Source organism: Pagrus major, chromosome 16, assembly GCF_040436345.1.
Source record: "Pagrus major chromosome 16, Pma_NU_1.0".
Lineage (NCBI taxonomy): Eukaryota > Metazoa > Chordata > Actinopteri > Spariformes > Sparidae > Pagrus > Pagrus major.
In genome coordinates this window covers 28,950,997-28,968,491 of record NC_133230.1, presented here as the reverse complement: position 1 = coordinate 28,968,491, position 17,495 = coordinate 28,950,997, and the positions used below count along the sequence as shown (strand labels likewise).

At 41.1% G+C, this 17,495-nt stretch overlaps 1 protein-coding gene across 1 annotated transcript in view; it reads right to left on the bottom strand.

The window, feature by feature from the left end:
- The window catches only part of kiaa1109 (KIAA1109 ortholog), an 85,934-nt gene that overhangs the window by 26,367 nt on the left and 42,072 nt on the right, over window positions 1-17,495 (bottom strand). The window contains exons 46-62 of the mRNA XM_073482902.1: window positions 13,501-13,685; window positions 12,925-13,100; window positions 12,210-12,807; window positions 11,155-11,353; window positions 9,897-10,160; window positions 9,480-9,573; window positions 7,316-7,522; window positions 6,553-6,788; window positions 5,564-5,808; window positions 5,366-5,471; window positions 4,732-4,829; window positions 4,435-4,623; window positions 3,233-3,401; window positions 2,630-2,841; window positions 1,426-1,509; window positions 319-517; window positions 70-129 (exon numbers count right to left, since the gene is read on the bottom strand). Of these exons, the coding sequence (XP_073339003.1) occupies window positions 70-129; window positions 319-517; window positions 1,426-1,509; window positions 2,630-2,841; window positions 3,233-3,401; window positions 4,435-4,623; window positions 4,732-4,829; window positions 5,366-5,471; window positions 5,564-5,808; window positions 6,553-6,788; window positions 7,316-7,522; window positions 9,480-9,573; window positions 9,897-10,160; window positions 11,155-11,353; window positions 12,210-12,807; window positions 12,925-13,100; window positions 13,501-13,685 (3,321 nt within the window). The remainder of the gene's footprint in view (window positions 1-69; window positions 130-318; window positions 518-1,425; window positions 1,510-2,629; window positions 2,842-3,232; window positions 3,402-4,434; window positions 4,624-4,731; window positions 4,830-5,365; window positions 5,472-5,563; window positions 5,809-6,552; window positions 6,789-7,315; window positions 7,523-9,479; window positions 9,574-9,896; window positions 10,161-11,154; window positions 11,354-12,209; window positions 12,808-12,924; window positions 13,101-13,500; window positions 13,686-17,495) is intronic.

Sequence of the window (17,495 nt, the reverse complement as noted above, 5' to 3'; positions counted from 1 at the left end):
ATATTTTCAGACAGTTGTGTTTCATGCTTATTGATCTATACTTGAGGTAGATTGGTAAAAACAACTTGCCTGCAGAGGGTTGCCCTGTGGTCCTGGAACATACTTCATATGTACCATCAGGGACTACACCTGTATACAGACCACACACAGGCAACAGCAAGACAATAATTCAGAGGACCAGTGTGAATAGAAATCCATTCTATCAACTGAATTCAGGTCATTAATCACATGATAATAGGCCTATACAGTGCATCGTTTAAAATGTTTCTGTATTGTTGAGCATCTCTGAGACTCAGTTGAACAGATTACGTCACCCACAAGCATTCATGACCAGATCCCCTCGAACTTCAGGTTTCCAGTCGTCCCAGGAGGTCTCGAAGCCCTCGGCGAAGCGGATGCAGAAATTCTTGAAGTGGCCTTTGCTTACCAGGGATTCCGAAGAGCAGGCAGTGATCAGCGTGCTCTCGATGGTTAGGACCAGAGCTGAGCCGGTGTCAAAATCTATACTGTGGTTGGCCTGGCAGAGGGGCAGGGAGAGGGGTTATCCAGGCCTCAAGTGAAGGGGAAGTACATGGAAAAAGAACCCACTTCCAATTGTTTGGAAAAGGCAAAACCAACTTGTAACACTTCATTCTACAGGACTGTATATCTTCTTTATCAGCTGACTTGAATTATGATCAGTTACTTCAGATTACTTATGATCAACACATATGTTTTTCAAAAAAATCCATGCTTTATCCCGTAATTATGCACCCATGAGTGAAATGTTAACAAGCTTTTCAGGTTGTGTTTCACTGCAGGATCCAAAAATGAATAAATAAATAAATAAATAAATCGCCCAGATTACTTGAATTTCTGGCTCAACTCTGTACTGGCCCTAAAATAGGGGTCTGGTTATTATTACAATCATAACAGGAGGAAGGTTATGTTCTCCTCTTAATAACCATTGATCTTCTATTATTTTGACTTGGAACCAAATCAGACCGCAAATTGTGGAGTGATTACTGAAGGAATCCAGGTAATTTCCACTTGTTTCGTGTTTGAAGAGTGTGTCGTTAGAATATCTAGTATTGTGTAAATGTCACACAATTTCATGGCAGCCTCTAAAAGATTAGCCTGAAAAATCTTTCCATTTCAGCAAGACACAAGCAAACTCTGGACACCAACTTAAACAGAGGCATAACCTCTGTTTAGTATGAAGTAATTACACATGCCCAAACACCTCAGACACCCGCTCAAGCTTCATTAGTTGTTATGCCAGCTTTGTGTGGGGAAACTTCATTGTTACAATGTGGTGCAACCTGCCATTTTTAAACAAAAGACCACTTGTGATGCAGTGTACTTGTGTCATGAAAGAGTATGTATCACAGTAAGTCATAGTCCCACAACAAGCAATCACAGGAGGTGTAATAAATTGCAGGTTACTTTTCGTGCTTTTTTATGGCGGCCTACTGATGTGCTGGCCCCAGCTTCAGAGTGGATGCCCTCCGTAGCTGGTGCTTGTCCTCTCTATGGAAATAAGTGTGACATAGCATCCGGTATATGTTGTCTCTATGGACATGCTGAAAGTATAACAAGTGACATCCAGTGTTTCCCCTTAAAGTTTCTACTAGTGTGTAGGGGTGGTATGCAAATTTTGACAGAAAAATACAATGATAAAAACTGCGCTGTTAGCAGGTATTTCTGAATTATTTTACATATAAGAAAAACAATATAAAAATCTCAGTCTGAATACTGAAATGACACACAGTACATGACATCCATGTTAGGCACTACTGCTGCTGAATAGAGTTATCATCATACAAAAAATTATTTTGTGGACAAATAAAACATCACTACCTAAACCAACCACCGTATTGTATATTAAGTGTTTCCATTATATACAGGCCAGTCTGTGTGTGCATGTTCTGTAGTTGTTTGAGCAATTATTTGCTGTACATTACAGAAGTTCTGAAGAGGAATAAGGGTGTGTGATTTATTGATTGTCTCCCACTAACAATTTAAGTATGGGTAACGCTGATATCAAGATCTATATCAGAGGAATTGTTCTTTTATGAAAGATAAAAGAACAAGATTGCTATTGTGTTTTTAGGCTAATAATGAAAACAAAATGAAAGCTGGGAACAGTGTGAGAGTAATTGTTGCCAAGTGCTAATGGAGATGATGATAATGTAATTTTCTTTTCAACAATTTGACAACAGAAGCCAGAAAAAAATATTCCTGTGGGCTTTTTATTTTTCTCTTTTCTTTAAATACAATTAGATTTAGAGACAAAAAATCTCTGAATAGTGTTGTCAATAGACACTAAAAAAACTTATTTTAAAAAGGAAGATCTTGTGTGCATTTCATTGCTGGATTGAAACAAAGTTATAAAATTAACCACAGAACTTAATGCCAATAAAATATGCTAAAACTTGTGAGAGGTTTTGGCTTGCTGATTACATTCTTTGCATTAAAATTAAACTATATGTAAACGTGATAATTTTAACTAAATGACCTTCGAGTCAACAGACTGCAAACCTGCTGTTGTTTCAATAATTAGAAACAACAATATACAAACTTCTGGATAAAATGCTACAGCTGTATAATATTGACAATGGACGACTACAATAAAGGGCATCAAGTATACCTGGGATGTGCTGGTGATGGGCAGGCAAATGCCCAGGTCGTTGACGGTCAGCTGTAGGAAGAGGGTGCTGAAGGCCTGGACTGAGGTCTGCTGGATGCCTGGCAGCTTGTCCACCACCTCTTTGGTGGCCATATGGATGTCCTTATTGAGAGCCAGGCGCTGCTCATTCCAGTTGTCATACGCTGCTTTGTAATTCAGCCAGAAGAGCACAGCTGCAGGAGGGCACATGGGTGAGCAGAAAGAACTTCAAATTAAAGCCCGACTGTAAACAAGTTGGGTTAGATTTGGAGACAACAAGTGTAGTTTTTGTGTGTGTGTGTGAAAATCATTTCATTGCAGAGCAGGCGCAATACTTAATGGAAACTGAAGGCAGACTCATAATACAGAATATACCGGTTCCTGCTGTGTTGAAACATTGCCTTTAGTGTCAGCAAATCAGGATATGTTACAATTTTCTTCCCACACAACAAAAATAACCAAATTGGTTTAGATTTTTCTTTCTTTTCATTTAATGATAGACAATAGTTTGAGAATGTTTTCATTAAAAATTTGAAGCTTTGTCACATGATGTTGGATGTGATGAGGAGAAAAATGAAACTGAACCTCTGTCAAATGCCACCGGCTGGGCAAACACAATAGGCCTGTTGAGTGTGATAAGAACAGCCTCCTTGTCCGAGGATCCACTGATCTCCTCTTGCAGAGCATTCCGCAGACCGATCCGAGTTCGGAAGTACGCCACCTGGTGGAAGTCGGAGCCAGCCTCTTCATACACCTGTAAAGTTAGGGAGGAAGGGGTGTTGGACAGGGAACTACAATGGTCCCAAAAAAAAAATCCTTGAAAAAATTCCTCTCTCCTGGACACTGCCCAAAAATGGCATATCTCATGAACAGAAGAAGCTAGGAGCTTCACATAACTTCTGACGCAATCCAGAGAAATGTGTTAAATGTTAAATAATGTTAAAATAAGTTTAAAAAAATAAAAAATTCAAGTTCAAGTTCTGTATTTTTATGGGCTAATCTCCCTTTATATAGTGTAGTCTTTATTGAGTGACAATCAATTAGGTAAGGTTGTGTTGATTCTGGGAATGTGTAGAAAAAAATTAATGCCATCCTCAGGGCAAAACACAAAGGTATGCAAAAATAGAAATGTCCAAATTTGAGAGGTTAAAATGTGGATTCTGTAAGATTGTGTTTTGTGCTATATTGTGAAAGTTCCTGAAAGCTTTTACACCGATCAGCCACAACATTAAAACCACTGACAGGTGACGTGAATAACATTGATCATCTCATCACAATGCGATGTTCTGCTGGGAAACCTTGGGTGCTAGCATTCATGTGAATGCCACTTGACACGCACCACCCATCCAAACACTGTTGTGGACCAAGTACACCCCCTTGTCACAACAACACTACCCGATGGCAGTGGCCCCAGCAGGACAATGTGCCCTGACACACCACAAACACTGCTCAGGAACAGCTCGAGGAACACAATAATGGGCCCAAGGTGTTGACCGGGCCTCCAAATTTCCCAGATCCCAATCTGATCGAGCATCTGTAAGACGTGCTGGAGCAGGTCTGATCCATGGAGGCCCCATCCCCCAACATACAGGACCCAGAGGATCCACTATAAAACGCCCTGGTGCCAGACACCACAGGACACCCTCAGAGGTCTTAAGTCCATGTCTTGACAGGTCAGAGCTGTTTTGGCTGCACAAGGGGAACCTTCACAATATTAGGCAGGTGGTCATAATGTTATGCCTGGTCGGTGTATTTTGAGGTATTATTATGAGGTTAGTGATCCGTACTTGGTGCTTGACGATCTGTCCAAGAGCCAGGTTGAGATCCACTTGACATTTGCCAAACAGTTTAAGGTAACTGCTGCTGCCGCCGGGCTGAGCCTTACACTGGATCCTGTTGGATAGCTCCAGCTCAATGAGGCCTGTCTCAAAGCGGACAGCTCGCATAGAAGGAGTGGTGGCTGTCATCTGGATTCCCTGGGTAAAAGAAAATGGCATTCAGAAGAATTACTCAGAGCTTAACCGACACTCAGAAATACACAACAAATATCCCGCCACTTTGTTTTATGTGTGTTGATGAGTAACCTTGAACATGAGGCTGAGAGAATAAAGCAGAATTTTTGGCTTGTCTGCATCTGTTGAGGTGTCGTGCTCATTCCACAGTGGGATGGGTTGTTCTCCTCCTGCATGAATAGAGAGTAAACAAGTCAAAATCCAAGTTTCAATCTGTGTGAAATAATAGATATAGTGTGATATAGTTGGATTAAGTTGGGTGTATACCTCTTTATGTGTGAGCTCTAATATGTCCCACTGCAACTACATTTAAAGACCTGATCCTAATGTGAACCATTACACTGTTTTCATTATTCCTTTATCCCAGCTCTCTCTATGTTGGGCTATTACATCTATCGAGCTTAGTGAGTTAAACAAATGACTATCAATAATGATGTGGGACTGAAAATGGCTGGATTTGGGCCGGTGCCTTAGGCATTGTTTTGTGTGAAAAATTAATGACTGTAAGTGGTAGCTATAGGCTAATAGACTACTGTGGGGAATAGTCAGATGTTTAGGATTAGATTAACTTTATTGATCAGAGGGGAAAACTGGGCCATTACAGTTGCAATGAACAGGACATAGTTTTGTACAGGCCACAAACAAGTGTAAAATATGTCTTACAATTTGTAAAGTGTAAGTGTGTGTGAGTCTTTGGGTACAGTACCTGAGACCTTCTGAATGACCTCATTGACCTCCTTCATGAAGACCTTCTGCAGAAAGACCAGGTGGTTGAGCAGGTCTGTGGTCAGGTTGTGCTCGAATGAACCAATCTGCACATCAGAAGGGACAATTTAAAAATCAACAAAAGGCTGTTCTCTTAATCCATGGCCAACTGTCCTGGCACACATCCAGAGCCTCTTACCTCAGCTACACAGCGCAGGTAGTTGCCTTGAAGATAGTTTCCTTGCTTTGCTGGGAAGTCGTCAGGAGCCCAGCCTTGGTCTGAGTGGCTCTCGTGGTCCTCCATGATGTACTCTCCTGACATGGTGACTGGGGGCAGGGTGAGGCTGGCTGATGGCGGCATAGTGGACATGTCCACCGGGGACACCTTTGACTGGAAGCAAAGCTTGTGGTTTGGCAACTCAAAGGTAAAACTTGTTTGTGCCCCTAAACGCAGAAGAAAAAAAGCATTATTATTATGACTTATACTTGAGGGACTGCCTCAACGTCGACATTAACACCAGAGAGACAAGGACATTTATTTATTCAATTTTTTCAATAAAATGTCCTTTTAAAAATCTTTAAGGAGAACATCAGATGTGAAATCTATCTTTTCACACACGACTCTTAGAAATAAATTCTGAAATAGTTTACATCATCAATGTCATATCCAAAGATATAATGGAAAATTAAACTAAGTGTGAAAAAACATTTAAGTTAACTGAGATAAAAGCTATACTTAAGAAAAACGAAACTAACTGAAACAATTTTGTTTACTTACAAAACTAACTAAAATAAAATAAAAAATATACAGGAAATGTCTTTAGTTTTAGTCTTTGTCAAACATATATTGGTCAACATATTTGTTGTTACTGGAATGTCTACATGACTGTGACCCCACTGCCTTCACAAAGTGTTGTGTTTGTATTGTAATACCTCTCCTGAACTTCTTAAATCTTGCCCCTAACAAATAACCTTATCTATAATTGAAAAAAACCCAACTAAAACTACTGCTGAAATTACTAAAGCCTAAACTAAACACACATTTGTAAACAATAAAAACTAAACTGAAATGAGCAAAACCCACTCTGGAAAATACCTGAAACTAAACTGAATTGAAAACAAAAATAAAAAAAATAAATAATGAAAAATACAAATTTATAATAACTCTGGTCATATCTCTTCTCCCACCTGTCATGCCGTGACTCTTCATGCGTCCCATTTTGTACTCAGCTTTCAGCGAGGGCAGCAGAGCGGCGCCAATGGTGATGCCGTCCATCATGGCACTGAACTTTAGGACGATGGGCTTCTTCTCCAGGCCTTCTGGGAGCTGAGGGAACTCAGTGGCTTCTACAGGGGTCTGGTTGATGCTAGATGCTTTGTCGGAGGGCTGAGGGATAGGGGTGTCCTCCCTATTAGGAGGCTGACTGCAAGTGGGGGAAAAAACACTCACTTAAGTCAGGATTTGCTCTTTATCTACACAAGATTTTGAATTTGCAACTGTTAATGGCTCAACTGGATTTGGCGTCACATCAGTCCGACAATTTAAGAGGCTAAACTTGTTTAGAAGCTGAAGTATAAAATGAAAACCTGCTGCTTTGATTTAGAGCAGTGTGTGTGTTTGTCTGTTATATGCAGAGCGTTGCAGACACTGGCTCATATTCCTCTGAACATCAAATTATAGAAAGGTTGTTTAATATCCTTCGTACAGCTACAACTCTATAAATATATTAACATAATTCAGAAGATTACCGTGGAAAGAGACCACACACTGGCTTTGAGAGCAATTAACTGGCAACAGTGTGCTGTACTACAGTAACCTGTTACTTTTGTACATCAAAGACTTCTTATGAGGATTTTATTAAGTAACCAGTAATTCAAATATGACGACGTTGATTGTTGCACGACGGATTGATTCAGGATTTTAAATAGTGTACAGATAAAGTGGACGTACACATTGGAGGGCTGGCGGATGAGGTCTGAGATTTGTTTGGAGAGCTGGTGGGAGCTGCGGACCATCATGCTGTGCAGAGTAGCCGGGTGCTGGGGGATGTTGATCATGATGGCGCCCACTTTGAAGACAGCTGCATTATTGGTCTTTAGTCCTCGCTGGGCGCTGTACAAGGCCTGCGACTTGGCGATATTGCATTTGACCACAGTCCTGAAACACAGAGTCGACTGGAATGAGAAATTGTCTTTTATTTCTTTCATTTTTTTCAGGTGACGTGGAGTTTTGAATGGATGTGACACTTAAGTGGAATCACTGAGAGGACTTGAAACAATGAAACACCATGCAGATTCAGGACAGCATTAACTTTTCTGGGCACAGGTGAGCAATCGTAACTGTGACACAAGTTCCACCATGAATGGATAAGGTCGTGATTTATACGCTATGACAGACAAATGCAAGGTCTTTCAAGTAGAAAACATTTTGGTATCCTGCTTCTCGTGGCAAATGAAACATTTTTTGCATTTTCCTAGGTGAATTTTGAGAGTGTTATTCTGATTTCTGTAAAATATGTAACACATATTCTGAAATATCAGACTAATTTGCAAGATATTTCAATATTTTTTCAGATTGTAAACATTAGTAGAACAGTCAAGTATGAAGAGATTCACCAATAACTAAAAAATAAAACCAGTCAACTTTCTGCTCATGAAAACTACAGTAATGATAACCTTTAGGTCTCAGTAACCAATGAAAGTGGCTTCACACACACAAACATCTAACATCTGAACAAAGAGAGTCCTGAGAAACTCTTCACTGAAAATACACATGGGTGACAGGTGACTCAGACAAATGAAGGATGTGCAATCAAGGGCAGCTTTGAATTACTGATGCATGTGAGTCCTATATGGTAGTAATAACATACAGAAACTCTTGTTTAGCTGTGCTGGTAGGAGATGTTGGGAAATCCTCCAGTCTTTGCAAGTAGTTGGAAGAGAAAAACAAGGAATGTAAAAAAAAGAAGAAGAAGAAGAGCAGAAGAAAGTGTGAAACAGTTCTGAGATAGTTTTTCCACAAGCAAGAACATTGAGGAGCCACTTTGAGTAAAAGGAAAAACAGCTGCTGACGATCCGTTATGTGACAGACATCACGCTTTAATTGTGACATATTTGCATTGGAGCCTGTTGTTAATTATCACCTAATCAATGCACTTGTCTGCACACTGCTTTCATTTAAAACTAACAAGCGTGCAGGAAAATATATGGAGTAGCACTACAATCATTCTTACACACATCTGAATGTTTTATACATCAGTAACAACAACAAAGTATAAAGTTGTCTGGCACAGACAAACTCAACACATGGGTGCACTTTAGGGCACACAGTATGAAAATAGAATTAAGTCTCAGTTTTACTTTCACAGTGGGTGCATCTGTTAAGTGGAATGAGATGAAAAAAAAGCTTCTTATGAAGCAGCAATATAAATTCAGGATTGAATCAAAGCAGCGTGCACATACATCAGCCTGTCGGAATGTATGACTACAGGGCTTGTAAACTGATTAGGCGATTGCTTATGTTTTGAGGAAACTGCTCGCAGTAAACACAAGAACTGCTGCTAAAATTACCTGGCTGAAAGCAGGTTGTAATTGTCTCTCGCCAAAAAACTTTCTAGGTTAAACTCTGAGGTATTCTTTGTTTGTTTGTTTGTTTTTTTTTTACAAATGTACTTGTAAAGCATTCATGTGCAAGTGCTCTTGCTGTGTTTTTATGCATGTCAGAGTATGGTATTCTTCTTTGAATGTGCTCCGTATTTTTATACACAGAAAGAATCATAAAAAAGTTTACATAACCAATTTAATAAAGTTGTAATACTTTGGAGCTGAGAAGATCTTTCTGACCACTGTTAAAATCAAATAGCTGTTTTCTTACGTAACACAACAATAAAAGAACATTGAATTAAAATACTCATATTGTTATAATTAAAACATTTTTAAAAAGCATTACCAATGTCAAACTTCATCCAGCAATCCATATACTCTATTATGCTATTCAAAGCAATATATTTCAAAAACAAGACATAAAAACCTTCATATTTAAGAATCTTTTTTGTTTGAAATAATTGTTAAATCGCTTCCCTAATAAGCAGAAGCTGAAGTAAACGTGTACGTACTGGATGTCAGGTGTTATGCCCTCCAGCAGAACAATGTTTACCCCTCCTATGTGAGCCGATGCACACGTCTCAGTCATTTTCTGGTGCAGGATGTCTGTGGATACATGAAAGGAAAATCAAACTAAACAAGGTTTTAACTACCAAGAATCACACTCTGTTTTTGCAACAATAAATAGATTATATTTTGTGAAAGGAATCAATCATTTAATCAAGACATAACAGTGTCATTTTGGAAATGTACATCTTCAAAATCTTTCAGGCCAAAAACTGCAAATGTTATAATTACAATTTAAATTATCCACTAGACAGGTGTTGATGCTTGGGTGATGTCAGGCCTTTCCTACAGTACCACAACTAACCAAGTTAAAATATATAGTAAAAAGCCAATAAAACACACTAACAAGAACTGGGTCTCACCTTTCATCTTCTCCTTCAGGGTGAAACTTCCATGGATCTTTTTTAGCTCAGCCTCCATGGTCAGCCCACCAATATCGGCCTCCAGGTGGGTCCGGTTCACCATGCCGATTCCAAACACTATGAGCGTGACATGCTGGGGCTCCGAGCTCACCAGGCTCCGCCGCCGCCCGCCTGCACCCAGCGGCTTGTTGGGTGTGGCGGGATCCTGTTGCTCGTTCTCAAAGATTACTTTGCAGAGTGGCTCTGAGGGCCGACGTCCACCTTCTGCAGTACACATATAGAAGGTGTTCAGTATAATACAACTCAAACGTCAACCATTGTAGGTGCAGGTAAAATAAAAGATTGCAAATGTTAACAGCTTTTACGCATCACTGTCAAAACTCAAATGCTCAATTTGTATTATTACATTAATACTCATAGTTGTATTGTCTACTACACTGGACATAATTTGTGAGGTAGAATATAGTACACCATGATGCAGTCTAAGTTTAACTGCAAGTTCAGCTGGAAGACGTGTCCGCTTTAAAAAAATGTTGCGTAAAATGTAATGCAAGTTTCAGACCCTTAGGAACTCACGCATTGCAGCAGCAAAAAGTACTATCAGGATAAACTGACTAGAAATTAACAAATAACACAGCTGCACAGCATTGACTTGTATGGGTAGGATACATACAATGTCATGAGAAAAATGTGAAATGTATGCAGTGTAACTATAAATGAAAAAAAACACAAGTAAATGTATGATTAATCTATCTGAAAGTCAGCAGCCTCATTACGGTAAAATGTCCTAACCCCTTGTCCTTTTCTTAAGTATCAAAGATAGGAAAAAGTATACATAAATCACGACTATAACTACGAACTTGATTCTTCAACAATCTCCACCCTTCATATGCCTGTATCTGTGTTTAGACTGTATATGATGACAGTTGTCTCACTGTTCAACCAGAACCAATGTAATTGTAAACTGAGTTGAGATGAGATTTCACACTTTCTTTAATGAGGCTCCAGATAAATGAAGTGGTTATAGAGAAACAAATGCCTACAGTATAGTTGTCAGAAGAGAATAAAGATGCGAGGTTTGTAGGGCTGAGCAGAGTGCAAATGGGAAATCAAAAAAGTACAGCAATATGTTAAAGAAATAATGTGTGGGAGGATGGTATTAAAAGTTAAAACTGCAAAGTAAAGCAGAAAGGAAATGCATGGGTGGGATAAACGATGAAAATTAGAAGCTGGTTGACTGCTAGAAGCGGAGTCCCACCTGTGAGGCAGTTCTCTGGGGAGCTTTTCTCCAGGATTCCAGTGGGATCGGAGATGAGCGAGTAGAAGTTGAGCAGCTTGTACATGTTCTGCCAACATTCTGCTGATGGCTCGCTCTGCTCCGACACCGTGATGGAGTCAGAGTCATCCATCTGGATGGCCATGTGATCTGCCACATCGCGGGAACCTTTTCTCGACACCTGAAGATGTTGCACCATGAAAACAAATAGAAATAACACAACATGCATCATATCCTGAAGGATAAATAAACAGCCTGGGCCATTGCCTTGTATTACTGTTTACTGTAACAGTATAGTTACACATCTGTACACTGTCATGACAGTGTACAGATAACGACATCTGTGAGATGACAGCAGCTTCTCCTGTCATTATTTCAGGATACATGAAAGTTAATTCTGTTATTTCGGTAGAGAGAGCTTTCTATATGCCCTGGTTTGGATTATATGTCTCTCTGATAAATCTTTTATCAATAAAAGTGCTTCACTTCAGAAAATGAATGTCCTTGTGATAAATCAAGCCAAACAGGTCTGCAGATAAGATATTTACCTTTTTCAAAGAGTGCCTGAAAACTGTGGACTGTATAAACTACTTTCTTACAAAAAGCTGACACTGTGTTTCCCTTAATGCTGTCTGAAATTATCTACTGGCTCCCTCTAGGGTTTGTGTACAGAAAATGACAGCTTCAGAATGAATTTTGTGATTTTATAGATCATATTTCAAAGTCTGGACAGGTAATGTCTTGAAGCTGAAACCAGCTGTTCCAAGCTGTAGATTAAAAAAGGCAACTGAATCTGAAATGTCTCATTTTGGGTGCTCAAACTGTGAATATGAAAACATAACATTTCTGGAATGTGGAATGGGAAGTATTTCCTATTGCAACATTTGCCAATATCCATATCTGACAGAAAACAAATATGTACCCATTTAGAGTTTATGCTCTTGAGGCTCTTTTTACTCAATGAAATCACTTCTTGAAAAGTGTAGTTTTGAAGATGACTCCTCAAAAGCATAAAAAAATGTTCTTTATATTGTTACCTTAGAGGTGCGTCGTTCTGAGCGTCCGAGGGAACTGCGTCCTCGAGGCTCCCTTCTCCCAAGCGTATCCATGCCTGATGGAGGCCCGTTAGCTTGTAAACCCCCAGTGACGCCTGTTCCTCCTCCACCTGCTCCTCCTCCCCCTCCACCCACCCCTCTCTTGCTCTTCAGGGTTTGGGTTCCACTGCGTCCCGCCCCATTGAGGCTGCCCCTGGAGCTACGGCTGAAGTCGGAGGACCTGAAGTGGCGGTACGGCCGGGCCTTGAAGGTGGGCGTTGGGGAGGCTGAGCCGGCAGTGTAGCGGCTCAGCTTGATGTCGGTCTGCGTTGCCTTGATGTCGTCGATCATTGTGCTGAACTGGTGGATGAGGCGCACCAGGGCCATGTCAACACGCTGGCTGATGGCCTGGCAGGCTGTGGTGAAGTCACAGTGGAATGTGTTGTAGTGGCGGCGGTTGAGGTCATGGAAGGAGAGCGGCGCTGCCGTGGGGCCCTGCGGGGCACTGGTTGACTTCTCCATCACCACTGCGTTCAGGCTGAATGTCTCAATCAGTAGCGCGGGTTTGAACTCCAGTGGAGGGAGGTTCACCATGCCTTGTCTACAGATAGATGGAGGAAGACGAGGACGGTTATCTGTGTATTTAGACATTCTTTACTTATATTCTCTAATTCTAATAATTTTTTACTGTTGTAACATTCATACGATTTGTTTTTACCTCCTGGATCTTTTGTTTTTCCGCTCTTTGGAGGTGTCAGAGTCTACGATGTCCGCTCTGAGACACTCAAGGTTGCCAGAAAAAGACAGATGTTCACCAAAATACATCTTGTAACTAAGAGGAGTGGTGTCTTGGGCCTGGATGCCTGTGTAGCTCAGCAAAGGCTTGAAAACAACCTGAGGATGGAAAATAGATATCAAGGAACAAGATGAACAATTTCATCAGTTTTTTGGGTTTTTTTTTTTTTTAGAGAAGATGAGTTTACTGAGCTTGATCCTTGCAGATAGAGCTCCTTGCACCGACAACTGGCATTAAGATAAACATGAATATATCATTTGGAAATGGATGTATTAATGTATTAATTCCTAAAATTTCCCCTGTTTCCACAATATGGTAAATGTCAACACAAATAAGAACCTAATTTAAAACCAATTCTACAACCACAAATTCATAGAGGTTTGTGACTTATAAAGAGCCTCATACACCATGTTAATCTCCTGCCTAATGTGTGTTTAGTCAGAAAGCACAATTATTCAACAAATAACAAAAACATTTAGACAGATGTTATCACAGCACCTGAGCATCAGCCAGTTGAACAGCAGCCGGACACTGGTTGCCCTCCTCAATATCTGCCATGTCGTCCTGGCTGGTGCTGTGCTGGGAGTGTTGGGAGTGGGTCCCATCCAGGGTGTTCTGGTCACTGGACAGCACCGTATTGAAGTCTGATGCAGAGGGGATTGTGGGCAGGTTACATGTCCCACCTAAGAAAGAGAGGTTAGGGATACATGGGGTGTGAGAGCAGACAGGTCCTTGGAGAATATGTTGACACTAGAGCATGTGAGCAAAGCAGCAGCTAAGAGGTAATATGTTACTTAATCACAAGTAGCAGTGAGTGGAACTCCTCATTACAAATTATGCTAAATTGAATTAAATAGAGAACAACAATCACATTACAGGGGGTGTTTTTCACAGTCTGGAGCAGCCACATCACTTTCATTTCATTTGTTTGTGAGGCAGTGCTAATTTGCTGTGTTGTCACTGACTGACACCTGAGTGAGTAGATAAAGACAAAACTCATCGTCTCAGGCACACATCCAGCATTCACACAGATAATTGAACCCACACAGTCGGAAGTGCTCTGAATGTCAAATTCATCCTTTCAGAAATCCAAGTGGGTGAGTCCGGATAATACAATATGACTGAGGGAGGGGAAACAAACTGAGTGCAGCTGTTTGTAACTCAGGAGATGAGTGGGAGTGCAGAGAAACAGAAGGTGGGAAAGAGGGAGGGAGTGTGGGAGGGAGGGACAAAATATCAGCTGGCTAACATGCTCTGGTTCTCACAGAATGTTTGGCAGGAAGGCAACAGTTAGAAAACAGCATGACTTTGTCCATCAATCACAGCAGCACCACTGCAGGCCTGCAGCACAGTTACAAGGGAGTCTACAGGCTTTACTAAATTACCACTGACACTGAGATCAAACACATTTTATGTCACTGAGCACATTTTTAACAACATGTCAGCGGGCTGCTTTACTAGATGACTACTAATAACCTTTGAGATGCACAGATTTAGGTATCTGTACTGGTAGTGGAAAAGAAAAGTGGCATTGGTGCATTCTAGCCACACTGTATACTGCACTAATAGACGCATTCTGCATTGATACTCTATATTTGTATCATAATGTATATCTGTATTAATACTGCATATTTGCATATCGTCAGGGCTCCTGAGTGCACCCATTTAGTCGAATTTTGAGACCATTTTTGGGGACTAACATTTTTAACTATGAGCATCCCTGTGATTAGCAAAAATGCACCCGTGATTTTGGTTTTTAAAATCATCATATATCATGTGAAACACCAGTATCACACCTGTATTCCAGTAAGAAACAGTGTACATTTTTTGTTATCAATAATATCTGGTTTAATGAGGTGCTGCAGCTGCCCTTTCATGGAAAATGACTTTCTCTTAAAGCACTATTTCACTTTTTGACATTTTCCTTGAAAATCAAACAGCACATTGTTGTTTCTGTAAATTGTCTATTCATTACCAAAACATTTATCAGTAATATGGTTAATATTGAAAAAATGCAATGTGTTGCAATGCATGTCAATTTTAGTGGTGCTCCTAAATTTTGTGCTGATGCTCAAATTTTTAGTAAGGAGCACCAGTGCTATTAGTGGAAAATGTTAGTCTGAAGCTCTGACTGTACATTGTACTGTGCATCTGTATATATGTTTTTATCTTAGTATGCTTATTGTTTCTACTATTTGTGTACTTTTTATATTTTTAACTTATACTTTATGTTTCAGTCTTAAACAGCATTCAGAATGGAAGGCAAAGGAAGAATTTAATTGGACAGGGAAACTTGTTTCCTAACTGTCATATGATAATAAACACTTTGACTTGACTTCTAATTTACAGGCTACTACTCTATTTTTTCTGTTATGGAATGAGTGGAACACATACTACTTGGTCACAAAAAAAAAACATTGATGAAGTGTGGTTCAATAATACATTTATTATAGGTCGTCATTTTTTTTTCATCTGACCACAGAGTTTTTCTCCAAAAGGTTTTCTTTGTCCATGTGATCAGCTGAAAACTTCCATTGAGCTGTAAAGTGCCGCTTCTGGAGCAAGGGCTTCTTTCTTGCACAGCAGCCTCTCAGCCCGTGGCGATGGAAAACTTTAGGTTATTTGCATAACCCCGGTTCTCTTAGTAGCATGAGTGAGTGTCTCACTATGGGCAACGCCCCTGCGTACCCCTCAACAGAACCTCTTTATTACATTACGCCAGCCCATAGGCTGGCCCTGATGACGTGAATCTCGTAGGGGCCACCAGCCCTTTCCTATATAAAAGGGCCGACATGCTGTCATTCATCATTCAAAATTTTTAGCCCACCTCTTCCTCACTTCACACCAGCAAGGACAGTGGTCTGGTGAGACGCTCACTCATACTACTTAGAGAGCCGGTTCTCTTTCACAGCATTCGTTTCGTGTCTAACTATGGGATATACTGACTCCCGGATTGCTTAAGAGCCCATTACCGGAAACAGCCCTGACAGTAGACTTATTCTGGTGAATAATCCCTGTTCCCAGATACCCCTACACTCAGCACTGCCTGAGCTAAGGAGGGTGCTGTAACATCCAGGCTGTAGAACCAAGCAAAAGTCAGAGGTGAAGACCAGCTAGCTGCTGATTATGCCAGTCCCCTAGTAGAGTGTGCACGCAGACCTCCTAGAGGTTGTGAGCCTCCACTAGTGTAAGCAAGTGCAATGGCCCCCACTATCCATTGGGACACTCTCTGTTTCGAGACTGGTCTTCCCTTATGCAGTTTAGCCCAGGACACAAACATCTCATCAGATCTTCTGAAATTTGCCGTCCTGTCCACATATATCCGCAGAGCCCGGACCGTACACAAGGTGTGTAGCTGTTCCTACTATGCAGAAGTAAATGGCGAAGTGTTGAAAGCTTTCAGCTCTATAGGTATGCAGGGACCCACAACTGTAGGAGTAAAAGCTAGGTTAGGACGATGTCGCACACTCAAACCATCAGGTGCAATTTTCATGCAAGCATTATTCACCGACAAAGCGTGCATTTCCCCAACCCTCTTAGCAGAGGTCAGGGCCATCAGTAATGCCGTCTTTAAGGACACCATTTTCATGTCCACCTGTTCCAGGGGTTCAAAGGTTGCCTGTGAGATAACCTTCAGGACTGTTGGCAGATCCCATGATGGTGCCATTGACCTTACTGAGGGTAACTTCCTCCATGCCCCCTTCATAAACAGACACACCAGCGGGTGTTGTCCCACTGTGTAGCCATCAAAGCCCACATGGCAAGCTGAAATAGCTGCCAAATAAACCTTTATGGTAGAAAACGCTCTGCCCTTTTCTAGTAAACTCTACAAAAATGACAAGACTGTCAATACAGAGCACTGAAAAGGAATGACATTATCATCAGGTCTGCACCAATCCTCAAACACCCGCCACTTGATGGGGCTCTAGCACTCTGAATTGTATCAATTACATTCTGAGGAAGCCCTACAGCTGTCAGATTGGACCTCTCAGGGGCCAAACCCAAAGAGCCAGTCTCTCTGGGTGAGGGTGGAATACTTCCCTGCGCGCCTGTGTCAGCAGATCCCTGCAGAGTGGTAAAGGGGCTGGCTGACCACACAGGAGCTGTACTATGTCCGCCAACCAGTGCTTTCCTGTCCACCGCGGGGCTATCAAGATAAGTGATAGGCCTTCCTCTCGGTCTCTCGCCAGAGTGGGAGATATCAAGGCAATTGGAGGAAATGCATATAGCAGAACCCGTGGCCACTTGTGTGCCAACACATCCACTCCCAGAGGAGCTGTCTGATTGTGGCGAGAGAAAAACCTGTTACACTGAGCGTTCTCCCGAGACGCAAAGAGGTCTATCTCCGCCTGACCATAATTCTCCCAGATTATTGTTATCACCTCTGGGTGCAACTTAGACTGCATCTGTTGAGACCACTCTCCTGGCTGGTATTACTCCCATTGGCACTCCCTGAGTCAGAAAGCTCAGAAGGCTCTTCCAATGACGTAACG